Source organism: Elephantulus edwardii, unplaced genomic scaffold (genome assembly GCF_000299155.1).
Source record: "Elephantulus edwardii isolate Elephantulus edwardi_28Jun2011 unplaced genomic scaffold, EleEdw1.0 scaffold00246, whole genome shotgun sequence".
Classification (NCBI taxonomy): domain Eukaryota; kingdom Metazoa; phylum Chordata; class Mammalia; order Macroscelidea; family Macroscelididae; genus Elephantulus; species Elephantulus edwardii.
The window spans coordinates 354,872-373,253 of NW_006399996.1; the positions used below are offsets into that span (position 1 = coordinate 354,872).

Genomic DNA, 18,382 nt, shown 5'->3' on the forward strand with positions numbered 1-18,382 from the left:
CAGCTGGTTTCTGGAGCCATTCACGGACATGAAGCCACTTTTTGCTTCTACCCTTGGGGTGGATTCTTAAGCAGACATTGGGGCTGGAAAATGGTTTGGGGTCAGCACAAAAGGTCAGAGCCTCAAGGAAGACAGGGAAGAGAGACAGCATGCGGGCAGCTGGAGGGAAAGTAAAATCAGTTGCTGTCTAGTGGATTCCAACTCACAGAGACCCCATATGTGACAGAACTGTGCCCTATAGGGTTTCAGGGGACATTTTTAAGTAGATTGTCAGGCTGTCCCTCTGGGGAGGACCTTGAACAAGAGGAACTGACACAATGAGCGTAAAAATGGCCACAAGCCTATCAGAGCTGATGAGGATGATGAAGGACAGGGCACGGTTCACATCTACGATCACAGGGTCGCTGTGAGACTTGAAGGCCTTCTGGGAGGATTCAACTGTTTGCACGAACCAGAGACCCAGATGCAAAAATTAATCAGCCCTAAAGCTGTCTCTTCCTTCTCCTAACTTCCACCTTTAAGCTTCTGATCAAAGGAGATTCCTGGGTGCTGCACACAGTTAAGCACTAGGGTATTTAGCACTGGAGCAGAAAGGCTGTCAGTTAGAGGGCCTCTGAAGACTGACTCCCAAAGACCCACCACCCCACTCTCCCCCAGCCTGGAAAACTCCACTCTGCAGTCTTGGGTTCTCCGTGAGTCAGAACCAACTTCAGGGAGACTTACAACAAAGATTAAAAAAAAAAAAGTCAACGTGATTTCAAACAAGTAATTTTATTCATGTTTTCGCATCCACCAACCAAGGCCTTGTGTGTCCCCCCACCACTCAGCGCTAGCTTGTGCTTGAGAAGGGGGCAGCCTGCAATCAGACGTCTCATCTCCGCCCACGGGGCCCCCGCCCAGGCTTCTTCTCTGCTCGGCGTCTCCGGACGGGGGTGGCGGGGACCACCGGGGTTGGGACAGGGGGCGCAGGGCCCGGGGCCTGGCGGACCCCACTCCCTTGGATAGGTTTGTAGATTAGGTGGAAGATAAAGGCGTTGCAGTACCTGGGGAAGGCAGGTGGGCGGGGCAGGGGAGGGACATGATCACAAAGGGGCGTGGCTTCCCCTTCAACTTCCTCCCTCTCCCCAGGACCCCACCCCACGTTCCTGGTTGGGCTTCGCCTCAGGGTCCTTTGGGGGAGGGGGCAAGGGGTGGCTGGATCTAAAGAAGATTGTTGGGGAGTAGCAAGCAATGGGGGCAGAAAAGCTGGGGTGGCAGAGATGGCCCATGGAGGGTCCCAGGAGTAGAGGATGAAAGGGCGCCTTTTCTGATGCGGAGGAAGAGAAGCGAAGGGGGGGGGGGCAAAGGAGGGTGGCGGGCGCTCACCAGGGCATGCAGTTGTCTGCCGCTCTGAGGCGAAAAGGGGAGCGGAAGGGATTGAGCTGGGGAGGGCTGGTGTCCCCTCCCGTGGCCACTGCCATGGCCTGGCTGTCCATCACGCAGCTGTACTCGCTGCTCTCGGTGAAGAAGGCCGGCACGCGAAGGGACTAGGTGGTGAGGCGAAACCTTAGTCACGGTCTCTGAGCTTCCTGTCCCCAGGTACCTTCTCGGCAACTCTGTGGCTGACAGAGTTGGGAACTGGGGCCCCAGGACCCAGTTGGGAGTAGAGGGGTGACAAGGCAGACATAGAGGGACAAACAGGACGGGGGCACTGCTCCCCAGGTTTGTGGAGCAAATGATAGGCAGAAGATTATCCTGGGGACTTGGGGAAAGGAGAGGCTGGGCAGGCGGTGACAGAAGGTCCCCTACGCACCCACCTGCAATCGGGGCAGAGAGCTCAGCCAAGTGTCCTTGAGACAAAAGCCAGAGTTAAATCCTGGAGGAGGAAAGCAGGAGGAGCTTGCTCCAGTGGTTGACTCTGTCCTACCTGTCCCCACCCCTGCTCCTGGGCCTCGGTCTCTCACTCACCGATAACCAAGTCAGGCTTGGGACCCTGAAGCAGGTGGTAGGGCCGAGCAGACACCTTGATCTGCAGGTCTCTGCGGCCCCCTTTCTCCTTCATCCCAGAGCTGAGCCGGGCCACTGCAGAACCAGACCTGAGAGATACGTCAGGACCATCCTGGAGGCCGACAGAGAGGTGGGGAAGCCACGCTTGCTCAGGGGCCTGGAGGGTGCACCAGGCAAGATGGGAGAGGAAAGGAGGGTCTTGGTTATGAGGACAAGGGAGATCAGGAGTGAGAAGCAGGGCCTTCCTCAGCCCTCACCCTCTGCAGGGTAAAATGCTCCTGGTCACTCTCAGGGGGCAGGTCATCACCCACAAACTGTAGTTCCAGGGCCACATGGGGAAGCAGGACCAAAAGTTCCTAAAGGGCAGAGAGAGAGAGAGATAGACCAGGGTTCAACCTCATGTCCATCCTGACACCCACATGCCCAGCCTATCCTGGGAGGACATACCCAAAAGACCATGACAAGATCAAACTCCTTCCCAGCCTCCACCACATGGATCTTCAAAGACTGCTTGTTCTGGATGTTCAGCTCAGGGACTGAGTGAGAAGCGAACTTTAAAAAAAATATATCGTCTCCTTCCCTCTGTCTCCAGCCCCCTGCCTGCTCCTTGTGCCCGCTGCCCCCTGCCTGCCTCCTTACAGGACTGGGGCACCAGGTGGGTGATGACGTAGTACACAGTCAGTGGGTAGGTGAGAAGCACGGCCACTGGGGAGTCCAAGCTGAGGCCCCGCCACGTGTAGTAATCCTGCCATGAACCTGGGGAAAGTGCATTACAGGGGGACCTGGCCCCTGGCCCAGATTTACAGTCCCATTTATCTTAGGGACCTAGACTTTCTGGTCTATCAACCTCTATCCTTCCTCCTAGCTCCCTCAGGACCCTTGCAGCTCACCAAAGACACTCCTGGGTGGATCTAGGGGTACAGGAGGCATCAAGGTGGGCCCATCCCCCTGGAGAAACTGGTAGGGATCTCCTGAGAGAGTGAAAAGAAGACAAGGGGGTTGGTGTCAGTGAGACTTAAGTGTCTAGAACTGAAGGAAGAGGGATAGGGATTTTCCTGGAGAGAGCATGGGGCAGAAGTGACTCCTTTGAGAGGTGGGCAAAGAGCTGTGATGGCCCTGGAAGGTGGGAGTTGGCAGGTGGATGAGGTAAGGGGAGGGGTTATCCTGGAACTGGACAACTTTTATCTAGGTTGAGGAGCTCTGGTTTAAAGAGAAAACACACACACACCATTGAGAAGAAAGCTGGGGGGCAGCGTGTTGTCCCTGGGGTGCCTGGGCCCGACAAGCCCTGGAATCAGCATGCTGATCTGGGTCCAGTAGCCACGAGTGAGGCCACAAGAGGCCAAGAAAGCCTCCTTGTTGAAAATTTCACTGGTCACCTCTGGAGAAGAAAGAGGGAGGGTCTGAGGGCCTGGTGGTGAAGAGTGCAAACTTGAGCTTCTCCTCAGCCTCTCCCAAGAGTGCTGGTCATTTTAGTTCCAATTAGGGAAGGAAGTCACATTTCTGAGTAGCTACCGTGTACCAGGCACTGGACCACATAATCCTTACTACCGCCTCACTGGATTTGACATTTGTTTGTACCTGTTTTACAGATGAGGCAACTGAGGCTCAGAGGAGGAAAGTGATTTGTGTAAGGTCCCAATGCCACTTAGAAGAGGAACAAGTGTTTGAATCCTAATCCTGAATGCCCTAAACTCTCTCAGGAACCCAGGCACTTAATCCTCAGCTCCCCTGTCTTCAGTCCCAGGAATTTAGGGTCCAAGTCTCAGAGTGCCAGGTCTTTACTCCAGGGATCTAGGCCCCCAACTTCCAGCACAGTGTCCTTAACACTGAGACATTACTCCTCTTCATAGATACATACCCAGGTCCTTGTTCCAAAGATGTAGTCCCACCCTCCGTTACCTCTCCTGACCTCCAGTGAGTACCTTCAGTATAGGTAAAAGGCAGAGCTGCCAGCTCTCCTGCCCGCTCCATGAAGGTGGCAAGCCGTGGGCACCAGAATTGGTGGCTCACATCATCTGGGCACCGCTGCCAGTCAGCCAAGAGACAAGCCTCTCCACAGTACAAGACAGCACTGCACTGGGGGCTGGGAGACACGGTGGGGTGGGCCCAATGCTGTAGGCCCTTTGTGTCCTTCTATCCTGAAATGTCCCCTATGTCTGATAGTCCATCTATAACAGCTTGCTTATTGTTTCTATTCATGTTTCCTTATGCCCCACCCCTCAACCTGTCTGCTTGGTCATCCACCAGCTTGCTTCCCTTCTGTTGCCTCATCTCTAAGGCCCACTTCCTTCCCACTCTGTCTCTGCTGACTGCTCACCATGGTGTCAGTTTCACTTCAAAGCTGTGTTTATGGCAAACATGGCAGGTTCGAGCCCGAAGGGAGGCAAGAGTAAAGCCTGGCCGGGGACCCCATGTCCGCATTGGACTTTTAGCTAACTTCACTCCCAGTCTTGGGAGCAGGCTCTCCAGCTCTCTGGATGGGCATGGAGATGTATTAGCCTGAGGGCTCAGGAGTGTAGGCTCTCCCAGTCTCCCCCATGCAGAAGCCAAATTTCTGTACCCGTGCAGCTGGCTGTCTCCCACAGTGAGCTGCCGAGGCTTTCGGGGATCCCCAGCTCCCATGGGACAAGCCATGCTGTGGCAGAGGAGAGCATAGGCCCGAGGAGCAAGGTTCTCTGTTCCTGAGCCCCGGCTAGTGCCCCCATTCATTAGGAGGTCAATGCCCAAGATGGTACCCTGTTCATCTGTCACCAATAAGATGCAGGAAAGGTGCAGAGGAGCAGCCTCTGGGGAAAGAGGAGAAAGTCAGGGGGCAAAAATGGTTAAGTCCAGAGTCTCAAATTTAAATTCCTACAGTAGATAGATAAGGGAGTTCTGGTGACCCAGTGGGTAAGGAGTCGCCCTGCCAACCCAAAGACAGGTAGTTCAAATCCACCTACTGCTCCTTGGGAGAAAGACAAACAATCTCTCATGTGATTTGTTGTTGTTATGTACCATCAAGTCAGAATGGACTCATAGCTGACCCTCTTAGCAGATTTTCAGAGGCAGTAAATCACTTGAGAGGACACTATCCATCTTTCTCTGGCGCAGCTGGTGGATTCATGAGCTGCATGCCTTTGCCTTTGCCAAGCCACCAGCGCACCTTCCTGTGAGTTACAGCCTCTGAAAACTCCCTGGAGGGTTAGCTATGAGTTGGTTCTGACTCAATGGCACGTAACAACAGTAGGAGCTAGACAAGTAATCTATGTCAGTAAAGGAGATGAGATGGAGAGGGATGCCCCACAGAGAGGTGCAGCTGTCACACAGCACCAGCATTTGTTTCTGTGTAGAAATGTAGGCTCCTGTCAGAATTTTACATTTTCTTGAGAAAACATAAATTTACATTTTGGAATATTTTTTCCATTCAATATGTTGTTGCCTCAAAAAAAATATATATATTGTGGGCTAATAAAAACACATCCTGAAGGGCCATCCATTTGTGATTCCTGGTGGGTCCTGGGGAATGGGAAAGGGCTCTGAAAGGGGAAGCCTGCTGCTGGGCAGGAGGTTGGGCAAGGCCTGGGATCTTACCATCTCTTCGTCCCTTCCTCCTATCAGATCCTGCTTCATCTTCTTTCCTGCTCTCTTGGAGGCCATTCTCACCAGCTCCTGTCTCCTGCCCAGTCTCCCCTGGTTCCCCTTTGGAAGTCTCCCTGCTGGTAGTGGCTGACCCTTGATTCCCCTCTGTTTCCACCTTCCCTAGACCTGCACCCTCAACTTCTGCTTTCTCCTCATCTTCCTCTTCCTCCTCCCCTTCCTCTCCATCCTCTAGGCTGACAAAGCTGACATAGGGGGTCAGATCTCTCAAATGAAGTGGGAGCTCTTCCCCAAGGAGACGGGCAGCTCCTAGGCCTGACCCAGCGCCTGACTCTGCCCCTTGCCCCAGGCTGATGCCCACACTACTGTTGGGCAAGACGTGGAGCACCCAAAGGACGGGGTCCTGGGGCAGCCTCCTGATCTGAGCCTCCAGCTGGCGCCAGCGACCCTCTGGGTTGGGCCCTACAGCCCCTCGCTTGGCCACAAACTTGCGGAACCAGCTGAAGAGGAGGGCAGCGAAATCAAGGAACTCTTCCCGGTATCCAGACACAAACTCCATGTCTTGGGGGCACAGCGCCTAGATCCGGACTGAGCAGAAGAGGGAAGGGACGCACATGAGAAAGTGTGGGGCCCAGTTACGAAGGGGGCAGGGTTGAGTTAAAGGGCCGCTGGAGGAGAAAAATCTGCGGATAGGGAGTGGAGTCTCCAGGGTTGGGGGTGGCAATTCAGAGGCCAGAACAGGAATTAGGCTTAAAAAGTGAGAGAGATCAAGGTCAAGGATGGGCATCCTGGATTCATAATTGTAGGACTCAAAGTTTGAGGACTCACATCCATGAAGGTAGGGCTTAAACTGAGGATGGAGATGACGGTGGTTAATCCTACAGGGAGGGGTCTGCCCTGGAGGGACGAATGTGGACCCTCCGGAGGGGCGGGAAGAAGGAATGGGGCGAGCACCCCTTCCTCTCGGCCTGGAGTAGCCCAGCCGCCCCACTGCTCCGGTACCTGCAGCCACCGCCACTTTTCGAAAGTAAATACCGCGGGGCAGGGGTGCGAGGGGCAGGCGTGACGTCAGGGTCGCCCGCGCCCCGCCCGCCCCCCACGGCCACGCCCCTGCGCCCGCGGAGCTGCCCTGACCGGTGGGTAAACTGCGCGCTGGGGCGGGCGGCAGAGCGTGCGTTCTGCCCCAGCTCCTGCCCCCGGCCAATCTGGGAAGCGAAAGCGCGCTGGAGCGGGCTGTCTAGCCACTCTGTGTTCCAGTTCTGGAGACCTGCAGGGGCGGACGGCACAGGGGATCCCCAGGACCGAACCTGCCCGCGGGCGCTGCCAGCCTGCCCCACCTCGTCCTGGGTTTCCTTCCTTTCGCTTTCTTCAGACATTCCTGTGCTGCACCTGGGCCTTGGCTCCCGTCAGTGCGGGGGCGCAGAGTGGCCGGTGCTGCGTCCTGGGGGGGGGGGGGCTTCCCCGCCGCGCGTGGCTCGGGAACGTCAGTTCAGACGGTGGGGCGCCGGGGGCGAGCTGCCCAGGGACCTCGGCGCCCACGCCAGCCGGGAAAGGAAGCGAAAGCCACTGGGAAACCAGCTGAAGACTTCTCGCGCGGAACCTCTCAGGCGCTCAGACAGTGCGCTCCCCTAACTCTACTGCGCACCGGCATGCCTGCCGACTGCAAACCGGAGGGTCGTGTGCTGCTCTTCCTCCTGCTGGCGACGCTGCCTGTGCCAGGTTGGTCCGAAGCTGGGGGCTAAATACAGGGCAGGGGTTGTGGAGGGAAGGACGGGGTTGGGGGGACTGGGAGAGTGTAGGAAGACACTAGAGTGAAGAGTTGACTAAGCGGGAGGTCAGGTATGCTAGGGGACCCGAGGTGCCAAGGGTCGGGGACAGAGGCACCTGAGTTTAGGTAGAATCATGAAGTCACTGGGATGTGTAGGGTTGGACCTGAGAGTTCCAGGAAGAGGCTGTGGGGAAGGTGGGCTGGAGGCTAAGTAGTAGCTGAGTGTTCCTTTGCCTAGTGACCTTTGCTGACCATCCGCATCCCACTCAGGGGATGCCAGTGAGAGCAGCGCCACTGGAAACTGTCACTGTGATAATCCGATTTCTAACCTCCGGACAGAACAAAAGGAGCATCTTCGAAAACACTTGAAAGGCTACCAGCACTGTGCGCTCTTCGTCAGGTAATCTCACCCTCCCTGGGTGGCAACACCTGCAGTCCCTCCCTACAGGTACTTCTAGAGCCAAAAGGCTCCTGACCAAAGCCCAGCGCCTTGTGAGCAGACCTGATTCCTTCTCTGGATTATGTTTGCCATTTCCTGTCAATCATGTCTTTTCCCTATGGCCTTCTTGCTCGGGGACTTCCCAGTCCTCAAGTTTGGCATATGCTTGGTGACTTCATGCCTTTGGAATGTGGAAGCATCAGGCAGGAAGGTGCCCTCTGCTGATATCAGTTCCTTCTTAGGTTCCAGCTACCTTCTCGCACTGTGTGTGGGAGCAGTACCCAGTCATGGGTTTTGGAGCTGATGAGTTGCTTTGATCACAAAGGTGAGCTTTCCCCTTCATCCTCATTCACTGTCCCTGCCTAGCCAACTCCACATGATTGTTTTCTTTGAATTTGCCTCCTTCTCTTAGGACACCTCACATCCTTCAACCTTTCTGAGGCTGGTCAAAGCTACTTTCACTTGGGATCTTGTTTACCAGGCTTCCCTTATTACCACCCACTATTAGTGCTATGGGGATAGGTGTGTCAGAATTAGTGAGACTGGCTCAGGACAGGGAAGGGTTCACAGCTGCTATACATAGATAGAGTCACTTGGGTCGCAGGTGACTCAATGGCAATAACAAAAACATTATATTGGTGGTTTTTATTTAAGCCTCTTATTTAGAGTCCACAAGACCTCATGGAGGGTCTTTGTATTTAAAAGTCAGTTGTTACTGTATTTTGGTGGTACATTTTTCTAGGTAGTACAGCACTCTTCTGTCTCTTCTGTCTGCTGTACTGAGGTAACCTGGGATTGCTGTGATGCTGAACTCTGTGCCACTGGGTGTCAAATGCCATAACGATTACCCATAGTGTTTGGTGGAGCTCCCAGTTTAAGATGCTCCACTTGATGGCAATCATTAACAATATTAGTGCTATTATTTACTTAAGATTTTTCGTGAAACCAAACTATTATGTGTTTGTCATCATTTTACTATGAAAATTTAAAGATACGTATGTTGTTGTTGACTGTCGAGTTGAGTATGACTCAGCAACACTATGAACAAAAGACCTGAAGCCTTTCTATAGCTATCGTCATTCCTCAAAGTTCACAGTTTCCAGAGGCATGTTGTTTAGGAAGTGGATGCCACTCCTGCTTCCAAAGACATATATGGAAATGAAAATAACTACACAATGAACATCTATATGTATTCACCACCTAAATCCTTTACTTCACATTTGACAAAATGTTAAGTAAACACATATATATTGCTTTTTTGTACCCGTCTATATATTACTTTACAATACATCTTAATTTTTAAACGTATTTAAAAATTAGTTCCAGGCATCACTATACCTCACCCCAAAACATCGATATTATGGACTAGAGTTCAATGTCTTATTTTTTACTTTTTAAGTAAAATTCACATAAAATTAAATGAAAAAAATATTAAAATGTACACAAGTCATTTCTGAAAAGATAAATAGCAATTTGCCCTAAGGGTTGGCATCCATGAAATCACAAATTTGATGTACTGGTTTTATTTTCCTCTTAGAGGAAGCAGACAATCATTAAGATAAAAGATTTTCACATACCATCCAGTCTTCCATTTCCACTGATCATCAGTGTTTTGGAGTACAGAGACTTTAATTTCCTTTAATCCTCCCCATAAGCTTTGATCTTTAGTAGCCCCATGTTACAGCTGTAAAGAAATTAGTTCCAGAGAGGTTATGAGATAAGCCCAAAGTCACACAGGTACTTGATAGCAGTGTAAGAGTTCAAACCCAGGTCTCCTGACTTCTCAGCTTTGAAGGTACACCTCTTCTTGGCTCCTGATTCTCTCCTGTGCTTTTTGTTCTTTCTTCCTCTTCCACTCATTTGCTGGCCATCAGCTGCCCCATCCATGCTGTCTCTGACTCACTACCCTTCCTTTCATTTGCTGCTTTACCCTGTTCCTGGCATCTCTGATTTCTTCATTTTCCAGAATGTGGACATACTCTCTTGAGGAACCGGGCCCACCAGAAGCATTTACCTCCCCCCAGCACTCGCATTACTGAGACCACAGCAGCAGAACCTTCAGACATGGCCACCTCTGTCCTTACTCTGCAGTTTACTCAGCAGCCCACATTAATAGCATCAACACGGCCCCTGGACAAAAGTCTTGTGTACTCCAAGGAAACCAGCACTCCCACTGTGGGCCACAGTCTGAAGGCTGGACCTGAAGCTGGGGAAAACCAGAAGCAGTTGAAAGAAAATGCTGGCCTTCTAGTTCCGAAGTCAGCCATAGTGGCAGTACCATCCCTCCTGGCCCTTGTTTTCATCCTCATTGGCATCCTCCTGTATGTGCTATGCAGGAAGAGGACGGCACAGTCAAGGCAGCACTGTTCAGGTAAACCTCATCAGAGTCCCTGTCCCAGTAACTCCCAATGGTCAAAGACCTGGCCAGACTAGAGACCTTGGAGGACAAATCAGCCAGAAAGTAGAGTGGAGGAGGAAAGCCCCTGTGGGCCCAGAGACCAGTATTTGGAGCTGTTATCTATCAGAAAAAGACAGAATAGGTGCATGTGAGATGAAGCTATACAGAAACATTGGGCCACAAGGTCAGTTTTTAAAATTGTTTTTTATTATTTTAATGAAAATTTACAGAGACTTTGGATTTCCATTCATTCATTGTTGCACTTTTCTCCCTGCCCGCCTCCCCCCTACAGTTTAAAAAAAAAAAAATCTTTATTGAGCACCTCTTGTGTATTCTTAGTTGGACTGCTGACCCTTTGGTTAGCAGTGGAGCCTGTAACCATTGTCCCTCTGGGGCTCTGGTGGGGTAGTCCTTAGGGATTTTCACTAACCCAAAGGCAGTGTCTCTCTGGTGTTCAAATCCACCAGCAGATCCTTGGGAGAAAAAGGAGCTATCTCCTGTGGTGAGATTTATCATCAGCTATGAATCCATTCCAACTCAATGAGTGTGCTTTATAGTATGTACCAGAAAGAGCCCTAGTGGTGCAATGATTAAGCACTTAGCTGCTAACTGAAAGGTCAGTGGTTCAAGCTCACCAGTGATGCGCTAGAGAAGGGGTACAGTCTGCTTCTGTAAAGGTTTACAGCCTTGGAAATCCCACAAGCCAGTTCCACTATCCTATATTGTTGCTATATGCTACTGAGTCATAAATGTCCCATCCAGTGAGTTTTCAGAGGCAGTAAATCACACTGGAGATTGCCCATCTTTCTCCTATGGAGCAGCTGGTGGATTCAAACTGTGTGCCTTTGGATTGGCAGTGCAGCGTCTTACTACCAGAGCTCCCTCCTGTCCCATAAGGTTGCCACACAATTGACTGCCCTGCAGTGGGACTGGGGTTATGTATACCAAGTCATAGAGCTAAGGTCTCAGAGTCCATTTTCCAAGTTCAAGCTACTGAATGACCCCACCTCCAATCCTTTTGCTCTCAGAACTCATCTCTCAACTTCTTTATCTTTTTCAGATTTGCAACTCCAATATGAACCAGTGGCACCAGATCCCAATGTCTGAACTGTATCGTCACAAGAACAGTTGACTATATATAGTCTCTATAGTGTAGTAAATAACATCATATGTACTTTGTAGTTGTTGGTTGAATGGGCAAAGGGCAACTTCCCTCTTCTAGACTCCCTGTGCTGTGGCAAATTATTCAATAGAATGGTCAATTATTCACACAACAGCTTTTCTAGCCACTGTGGGTGTAATTCTTATTACATAACTTGTATGCACTTTAGATGTTTGTGACCCACCAAGTAGATCAGATAGCTTGCAGAAATAAGTAGGGTAAATGGCACTTACTGAAGTCCAATAAAATGTGTAGACTGCTACTGTCAGGACTGGTCACTTCTGCCATCTTGCTGGGCTTAAACCAGCAGGCTCAGAGTGAGAAAACAGGAACCAAACTAGTCAAGAAGCAGCAGAGTACAGTGTATCTTTTCGACCAGAAGTAGACTGAGCTAGGTCAGCTGACTTAGAGCTAGAGCTAAGCTCCCTCAGATTTATGTTTACTGGTGGAGGCTGGGACATGACTGGCTTAACTAACCATTTTAACACTTGCTGGAGCAGGGCAGGGACTAACGACACAAGGCTGAGACTCTCAAAGAGAAGCCTGCCTGTGGGCACACCTAGGCTGTATTCTATTTCAAACCTGAACCGTACTCATTATTTCCCTAGAAAACTCCATAACTGCCTTATTTACAAGTTCTGTGCCCACTGTAATGAATTAGGAACCTAGTGGTTGAGTCCTAAGAGCTAGGATAGGGAGGATGGCGCTGATGTTGGAATTGACAGGAATGGGATTGCAGGGCACATCTGACCTCACTGGAATCAGCTTCATGCCATTGATGTTCTTGATGGTGATTCTTCCACCTTGTGAAATCAGTGGTAAGATCCTGCTGCCTCAATGTCCAACACACTGTTTTTATAATTCCTGTCTGAAATGCTGTAATGTAAAATCTGAAATGCTGTAATGTAAAATCCTCCCTTTAAACTGAAATATCAAATTATGTATGCATATTAACTACTAAAAATTATTTTTTTAATTATCACCAGTTATTTCAGTAGACAGTGGCCCCAGACCCTTGTCCTTCTGCCAAGATTCCCGGCTTCTCTACTGCTGATTCCTTTCTGTTCCAAATCTCTCTTCACACCACAGCAGCTGTTGCTCACCAGCCAGCGGCCCTTCCCCTTCCTTCCCACCGTGCTGCGCCGCTGGAACCATATAGGCTAGTTTTGCTCCCATAGCCCCTCACATTTACATCTGCTCCTCTTGTTTCTTAAAGACTTTTATTATGAAAACCTTTACTTCTTGGGGTTTTTCCCTAGTGAATAAAAGTGTGACTTCACTGGACTGAGCCTGTGGGAAGCCTGGGGCAGGGACAAGAAGTCTCTGAGGTCAGATGTTTGAATCTCCATCTGCTGTCCGAGCCTGGTGGTGGCTATCTTTGAAGGGCAGCACAGGAGCTCTCTCCCAGCAGAGCTGTAGCACCATGGTGGCCAGGCTTGCCACCTTCTGCCCTTTTGTCCTGCTGCACCCTGTCTGGCAGGGCATATCAGTGTCAGCCTGGGTTCTCCCTTCAGGTTTCTAAGTTCTGATCTGAGTGCAGGTGGTGGTCTCCCTCCCAGCGTTTGCTTCACTTAGTTTTCCAGCATCTGCTCACAGGTGTGGGCCACGTCACTGAGCTTGAGGCGGGCGTAGTCCACACGCTTCAGGGCCATCTGACAGTCCTTCCTTGAAGAGTAGCTGGAGCCCTCATGGGGCTGCCCTGTGGCCACCTACGGGGCAGTCAGACTCATCAATGGGGCACCCTCTCTCCTACTCATCCCCTCTCAGTCAGACACTAATGATGACCTCTCATTTCTTTTCAGAGTTTAAATCCTAGGTTTGCCATGTGGTAGCTGGGTAACCTACAGCAAATCAATGAAGTTCATCTTTAAATGCTAGTGACTATAATTAATGTCCTGGGGGCACAAAGGTCAAGTGCTTGTCTGATAATCGAAATGTTGGCAGTTTGAAGCCACCCAGTGTCTCTGTAGGAGAAAGAAGACCTGGCTATCTCTTGCAGTAAAGATTATAGTCTAGAAAACCCTATGGGATTGTTCTACAGTGGAGTAGCTATGAGTTGAAAATTGACTCTTTGGCACCTAACAACAACAGTGTTATTGACTCCATGGGTGGAGGCTGAGTTCACCTAGAGGCACCTCAGAAGATAGCCTGGTCATCTACTTCTGAAAGATCACCACTTGGAAAATCCTGTACAATAGTGTCTTTGCATAGACTCAATGGCATTTAACAACAAAGAGCTGTAGACTTATGTAAGACTGTGCTGTGGCTGGCACACCAGTAAATGGTGGTTGGTAGTTGTAATGACTTACGAACTCTCAATCCTGTCCTGTTTCCCAGAACCTGTGTGTGTATGGAGTCACATGCTGAACTCAGGCTATGTCTTGGAGAGGGTGCAGCCAGAGAGCTCCTTGGAAACAAAGATGGCCATACTTTGGACATGTAGCTAGGTTAGTCATTGGAGAGGGTCTGCGAAGGAGGAACACACTCCCCCCCCCCCCCCCCATGAAATGGATGGACTGACACTGTGACTTCAGCAATAGATGGAGTCAGAAAAGGGTAGCAGGGTCCTTCTGGTCAAAGGGTCACTATGTTATGGTCATAAAGTCACTATGAGTCATACACAACTTGAAGCCACCTAACAACTCAGGTTCGGTGACCATGATACACCCCAGTAAGTAGAAACAATAATAATTGTGTGCAGTTATGAGTCTGCACGACCCACAGGGGACCCTCTAGCGGATTTCAGAGGCAGTTAACCGCAGATGCGTTAACTGCCCATCTTTCTCCCTGCGGGCTGCTGATGGATGCGAACCGCATACTCCTTTGGGGTTGCAGCGCAGCATTTTAGCACTAGGGCCACCAGGGAAACCTAGAACAAAACGACCTTTAAACACGTTGCCGCAAATGAAGGCAAATGTCTTTCTAAGCACGGTCGTCAATTTTAAAAGTGTGCGGCAACGTGTAAGCATGTCCTTCTAAAGGAAGCACCTGACCCCGGAAAGGAAGGGTTCAGGAAACGGTGCGACCTGATTGGGAGGCCTGGCCGGACCTCCGGCTCCTCACCGGGCCAACTACCTCCGTCACACACTCACCTGGGTGAGGTAACGGATTTGGGCGGACAGCTCCGCCTCCACGTGTTGGACCGAAGCCGTGAAGGCGGCAGCCTGCCGGTCCAGCAGCCGCTCATTGGTTTTTTCCTTGGACAGTTCCAGGATCACGTTACCTGTCGGGGCGGAAAGAGGTACGGACTACCGGAAGATTGAAAGTGAAGCCCAGCCTCTGCACCGCCTCCTTCAAATAATAATAAATTAAAAGTCGCCACCACGCTGAGGTTCCCTCCCCGCCCAGCTGCTAGTCTCTGCTCGGCGCCCGTGAACGCCGCTCAGAATCGCGTTTCCTGATATCGCATCGCCACAGCCCGAACCTGCATTTTGAAGAATGCCGCCAATTTCCCGCTCGATGTCTTCCAGGGCGCGTAGTCGCTCGTTCGCCAGGCTGTAGGTAGCCATCATCGCCCAGAGAATCCTCCACAGGAGACAGACTCTCCTCTGCTAAAACCGACGCTAGATCCCGAACGTAGCCATTGGTTTGCGCCTGCGCAGAGTGCTTTCTACCTGACACTACAGTTCCCAGGATGCTTGGTCCACAAGACGAACCACAACTCCCAGGGTGCCCCGCACTTGATCGGTTCTGTCCCGCCCTCCCTGACGGTAGTTGGGTGAAGTTGTTACGCTTAGGACAGTATTGAAATACTCCTTATCCCGAAGCCATTCATGTCTGCCACTGTTATGTGTTCTATATTTAACAACTTCTACAAGAATTTATTAAGGCAATGCTAGGACAAGGAAGGCTGGCTCAGGTGGCGTAATGGCAACAAGCTGCGCTGCAATCCCGAAGGTACGCAGTTCCAATCCACCAGCTGATCCTTGGGAGAAAGATGGCCAGTCTCCTGCCTTGCGATTAACTGCCTCTGAAAACCCGCCAGAGGGTCGGCTATGGGTCTATGGGTCGGTTCTGACGCGGTGGTACACAACGACAACTGCAGGACAATGAATAAGGATGACAGAACTGTAGTGTTGGTGAAGAGTGCTGGATATAACACGGACTGCAAAAAGAACAAACAGATACATTTTGGAGAAGATAGAGCCAGAGGGCTTCATTGAGACAAAGATGATAAAGCTTCATATGCTCATATACGTTGAGCATGTTGCTAGAAGAGGCTATTCCATGGAGAGGTACAGCAGGCTTGGAAAGGTGGAGGGCCGGTGAAAGAGGAAGACCATCAACCAGATGGGTTGACACAATGACTGCAGCAATGGGCTTGGGTGTGTCAAGAGAGTGTGAGGATGGCACAGGATAGAATAGGGTTCAGATCTGTTGTTCTGGATTGTACTTGACTCAGTGACACCTAACAACAACATCCTAGGTACTATTAAGATTGTGTCACGGTCTTGCTATGCATCTGAGAGCTGGACAAGTGAATAAGGATAACAGAAGAAAAATTTATTCCTTTGAGCTGTGGTGTTAGAGAAGAATACTAAATATCCCATGGATTGCCAAAAGAACAAACGGATATGTCTTGGAGAAGGTGTAGCCAGAGTGCTTCTTAGAGACAAGGATGGTGAAGTGTCATCTCACATACTTTGAACATGTTAGGAGGGGCTATTCCTTGAAAAAGGACATCATACTTGGAAAGGTGGAGGGTGTGCGAAGGAGAGGAAGATGGCTCAACTGTGTCAGAAATTGTGAAGATGGCACAAGGAAACACAGGGTTCAGTTCTGTTGCTCACAGGATCAATGAGCCATATTCAATGGCACTTAACAACAATAACATGCTAGGTCCTGCATAAAAAGTTGTGGTAGTAGTGTGGTATATTGCATTGCTAACCAAATGGCATACTGTTTGAATCCACCAGCAGTTTTGGGAGAAGAAAGTGGACAGTCTTCAGCCTCAGAAACATGGAGGTCTGGGAGTCCAAATTGACTGGAGAACAGAGGGTTTGGATTTGGATTTAAATAATTGATGATGATGATGGAGGGAGTTTTGGGCTGTTTACTCTGGACTGGACAACCATTCCTGTGTCTACCCATCCCGCTCTGCCATAGCCAGGGGTCTGAGGAAGCTTGGCTTAGTGAGTATGCTTTTATTTTCTCTAGCTCGTCTCCTGACCATGACCCCAACTGAAACAGATTGTTCATTATATCTTCAAATGTCGGTTCTTTCCGGCCATCTTCCTCTTCCATTTCTGGTTGCATATTTTGTGCTGGCTTCTGAGGATACAAAGTTGAATGAGATAAAGTCTCATGTGGCAATGGGATAGATGCTTTGATAGACAGATTCCCAGAGTGTATGGCTAGGAGCACAGGGAAATAGTTCATAACTCTGTTGAGAAAAAGGATTCTTGTGGAAAGTGCTGTTTGCCAGGTGGGCTAGCTGGGTTGAGGAAAAGTAGCTGTGTTGTTGTTATGTGCCATCGAGTCGTTTGCGACTCATAGCAACCCTATGTACAAGAGCCCTAAATGCCATTCTATCCTGTGCCAATCTCGCTGTCTCAAACACATTCATTCCCACCACTCCACTCACAGAATCGATCCATCTCATTGAGGGTCTTCCTCTCCTGCGCCGTCCCTCCACCCTCCCAAACATGATGTCCCTCTCCAAGGACCAGTCAGTCCCTCCTTACAACATGCCCAAAGTATGTCAGACGAAGCTTCAGAATCTTTGACTCCAGGGAACATTCTGGCTTCACACTCTCCAGGACAAACCTGTTTTTCCTCCTAGCAGTCCATGGTATATTCAACACTCTTCTCCAGCACTTCAACTCAAAGGCATCAATTCTCTTTCTATCATCCCTATTCATTGTCCAACTCTCCGATGCATAGCACGTAATTGCAGACTATAGCCTGGATCAGGCGCACCTTAGTCTCCAGCCTGACATCGTTGCACTTCAGTACTCTTGAGAGGTCCCTCACAGCTGACTTTCCCAATGCAACTCGTCTCCTGATTTCCTGACTGCTGTTACCAAGAGTGTTGACTGTGGAGCCAAGCAAACGGAAACTGTTAACTATCTCAATCTCTTCACCATCCATCCTAATGCTGCCCAGTGGTGAGAATCTTTGTCTTCTTGACATTGAACCTCAATCCATATTGAAGGCAGTCCTTGACCCTCTGCAGCAAGCGCTTCAGGTCCTCCTCAGTTTCAGCGAGCAGGGTTCTGTCATCTGCATAACGCAGGTTGTTGATGATTCTTCCACCAATCCTGATTCCACATTCCTCTTCGTATAGCCTATAGCCCAGCATCTCGGATGATCTGTTCTGCATACAGATTGAAAAGGTATGGAGACAAAATACATCCCTGATGGACCCTTTTCTTGATTTTGAACCATCCAGTGTCTCCCTGCTCTGTTCTGACGACTTCCTCCTGGTCCAAGTACAGGTTTCGCATTAGCACAATCAAATGTTCTGGGATTCCCATTCTTCTCAGAGTCAGCCACAGCTTGTTGTGATCCACACAGCCAAAAGCCTTTGCATAGTCAATGAAGCACAGATAGACATTCTTCTGGTATTCTTTGCTTTCTGCCAAGATCCATCTGACGTTAGCTATAATATCCCTAGCACCATGACCTCTTCTAAATCCAGCCTGCACATCTGGCAGTTCTCTAGTGGCAGTAGAAAAAGGAAATAACATAAACAGGACCATGATGCTGTAAGTGGTGTCATTTGTGGAATAGCAAGGGGTCACTCTGACTAGAGTTAGTGAGGTGTGGTTGTGGTTTGATGGGACAATGTTGAGTGTGGAAGGCAAGGTAGATCAGGAAGACTTGCAAGCTGAGTAATATGGACTGTATTTTTAAGACATTTGGGAGCCTCTGAAGTGATTTATGAAGTGTGCCATGGTCAGATTTTATGTTTTGGAAGATACCCCTTAATAGCTCCTTAGAAGGTCTTTGACGATACACGTCTGCTTGCACAGGGTTTACAGATGAATGTGGACTTTTCAGTTAAACTTTATGGAGTTAGCATTTAACTTCTTTAAATACTACTAAAAT

General features: G+C 50.0%; 3 protein-coding genes across 5 annotated transcripts; 1 reads left to right on the forward strand and 2 right to left on the reverse strand.

Moving 5' to 3' along the window:
* Window positions 1-871: 871 nt before the first annotated feature.
* ZMYND15 (zinc finger, MYND-type containing 15) lies at window positions 872-6,124 on the reverse strand. 3 transcript variants are annotated; one of them, XM_006899078.1, is made up of 13 exons: window positions 5,560-6,124; window positions 4,550-4,775; window positions 4,307-4,462; window positions 3,912-4,072; window positions 3,215-3,367; window positions 2,877-2,957; window positions 2,626-2,742; window positions 2,434-2,522; window positions 2,244-2,342; window positions 1,948-2,098; window positions 1,797-1,855; window positions 1,366-1,526; window positions 872-1,043 (listed from the first exon to the last, which is right to left on the reverse strand). In XM_006899078.1, exons 1-13 carry the CDS (start codon window positions 6,122-6,124, stop codon window positions 872-874), a joined length of 2,190 nt encoding a protein of 729 aa, XP_006899140.1. The 3 variants fall into 3 exon arrangements, with proteins under 3 accessions (XP_006899140.1, XP_006899139.1, XP_006899141.1); XM_006899077.1 differs by having other exon boundaries at window positions 1,797-1,882; XM_006899079.1 differs by lacking the exon at window positions 2,626-2,742.
* Window positions 6,125-7,214: 1,090 nt separating this feature from the next.
* On the forward strand, window positions 7,215-11,277 carry CXCL16 (chemokine (C-X-C motif) ligand 16). Its single transcript, XM_006899161.1, has 5 exons — window positions 7,215-7,284; window positions 7,592-7,733; window positions 8,015-8,097; window positions 9,739-10,143; window positions 11,231-11,277. The coding sequence occupies exons 1-5, from the start codon at window positions 7,215-7,217 to the stop codon at window positions 11,275-11,277; spliced, it is 747 nt and encodes a 248-aa protein (XP_006899223.1).
* Window positions 11,278-12,903: 1,626 nt separating this feature from the next.
* MED11 (mediator complex subunit 11) lies at window positions 12,904-14,925 on the reverse strand. The gene is made up of 3 exons (XM_006899080.1): window positions 14,757-14,925; window positions 14,425-14,555; window positions 12,904-13,041 (listed from the first exon to the last, which is right to left on the reverse strand). The coding sequence occupies exons 1-3, from the start codon at window positions 14,842-14,844 to the stop codon at window positions 12,904-12,906; spliced, it is 357 nt and encodes a 118-aa protein (XP_006899142.1). The 5' UTR covers window positions 14,845-14,925.
* Between the last annotated feature and the right edge of the window lie 3,457 nt (window positions 14,926-18,382).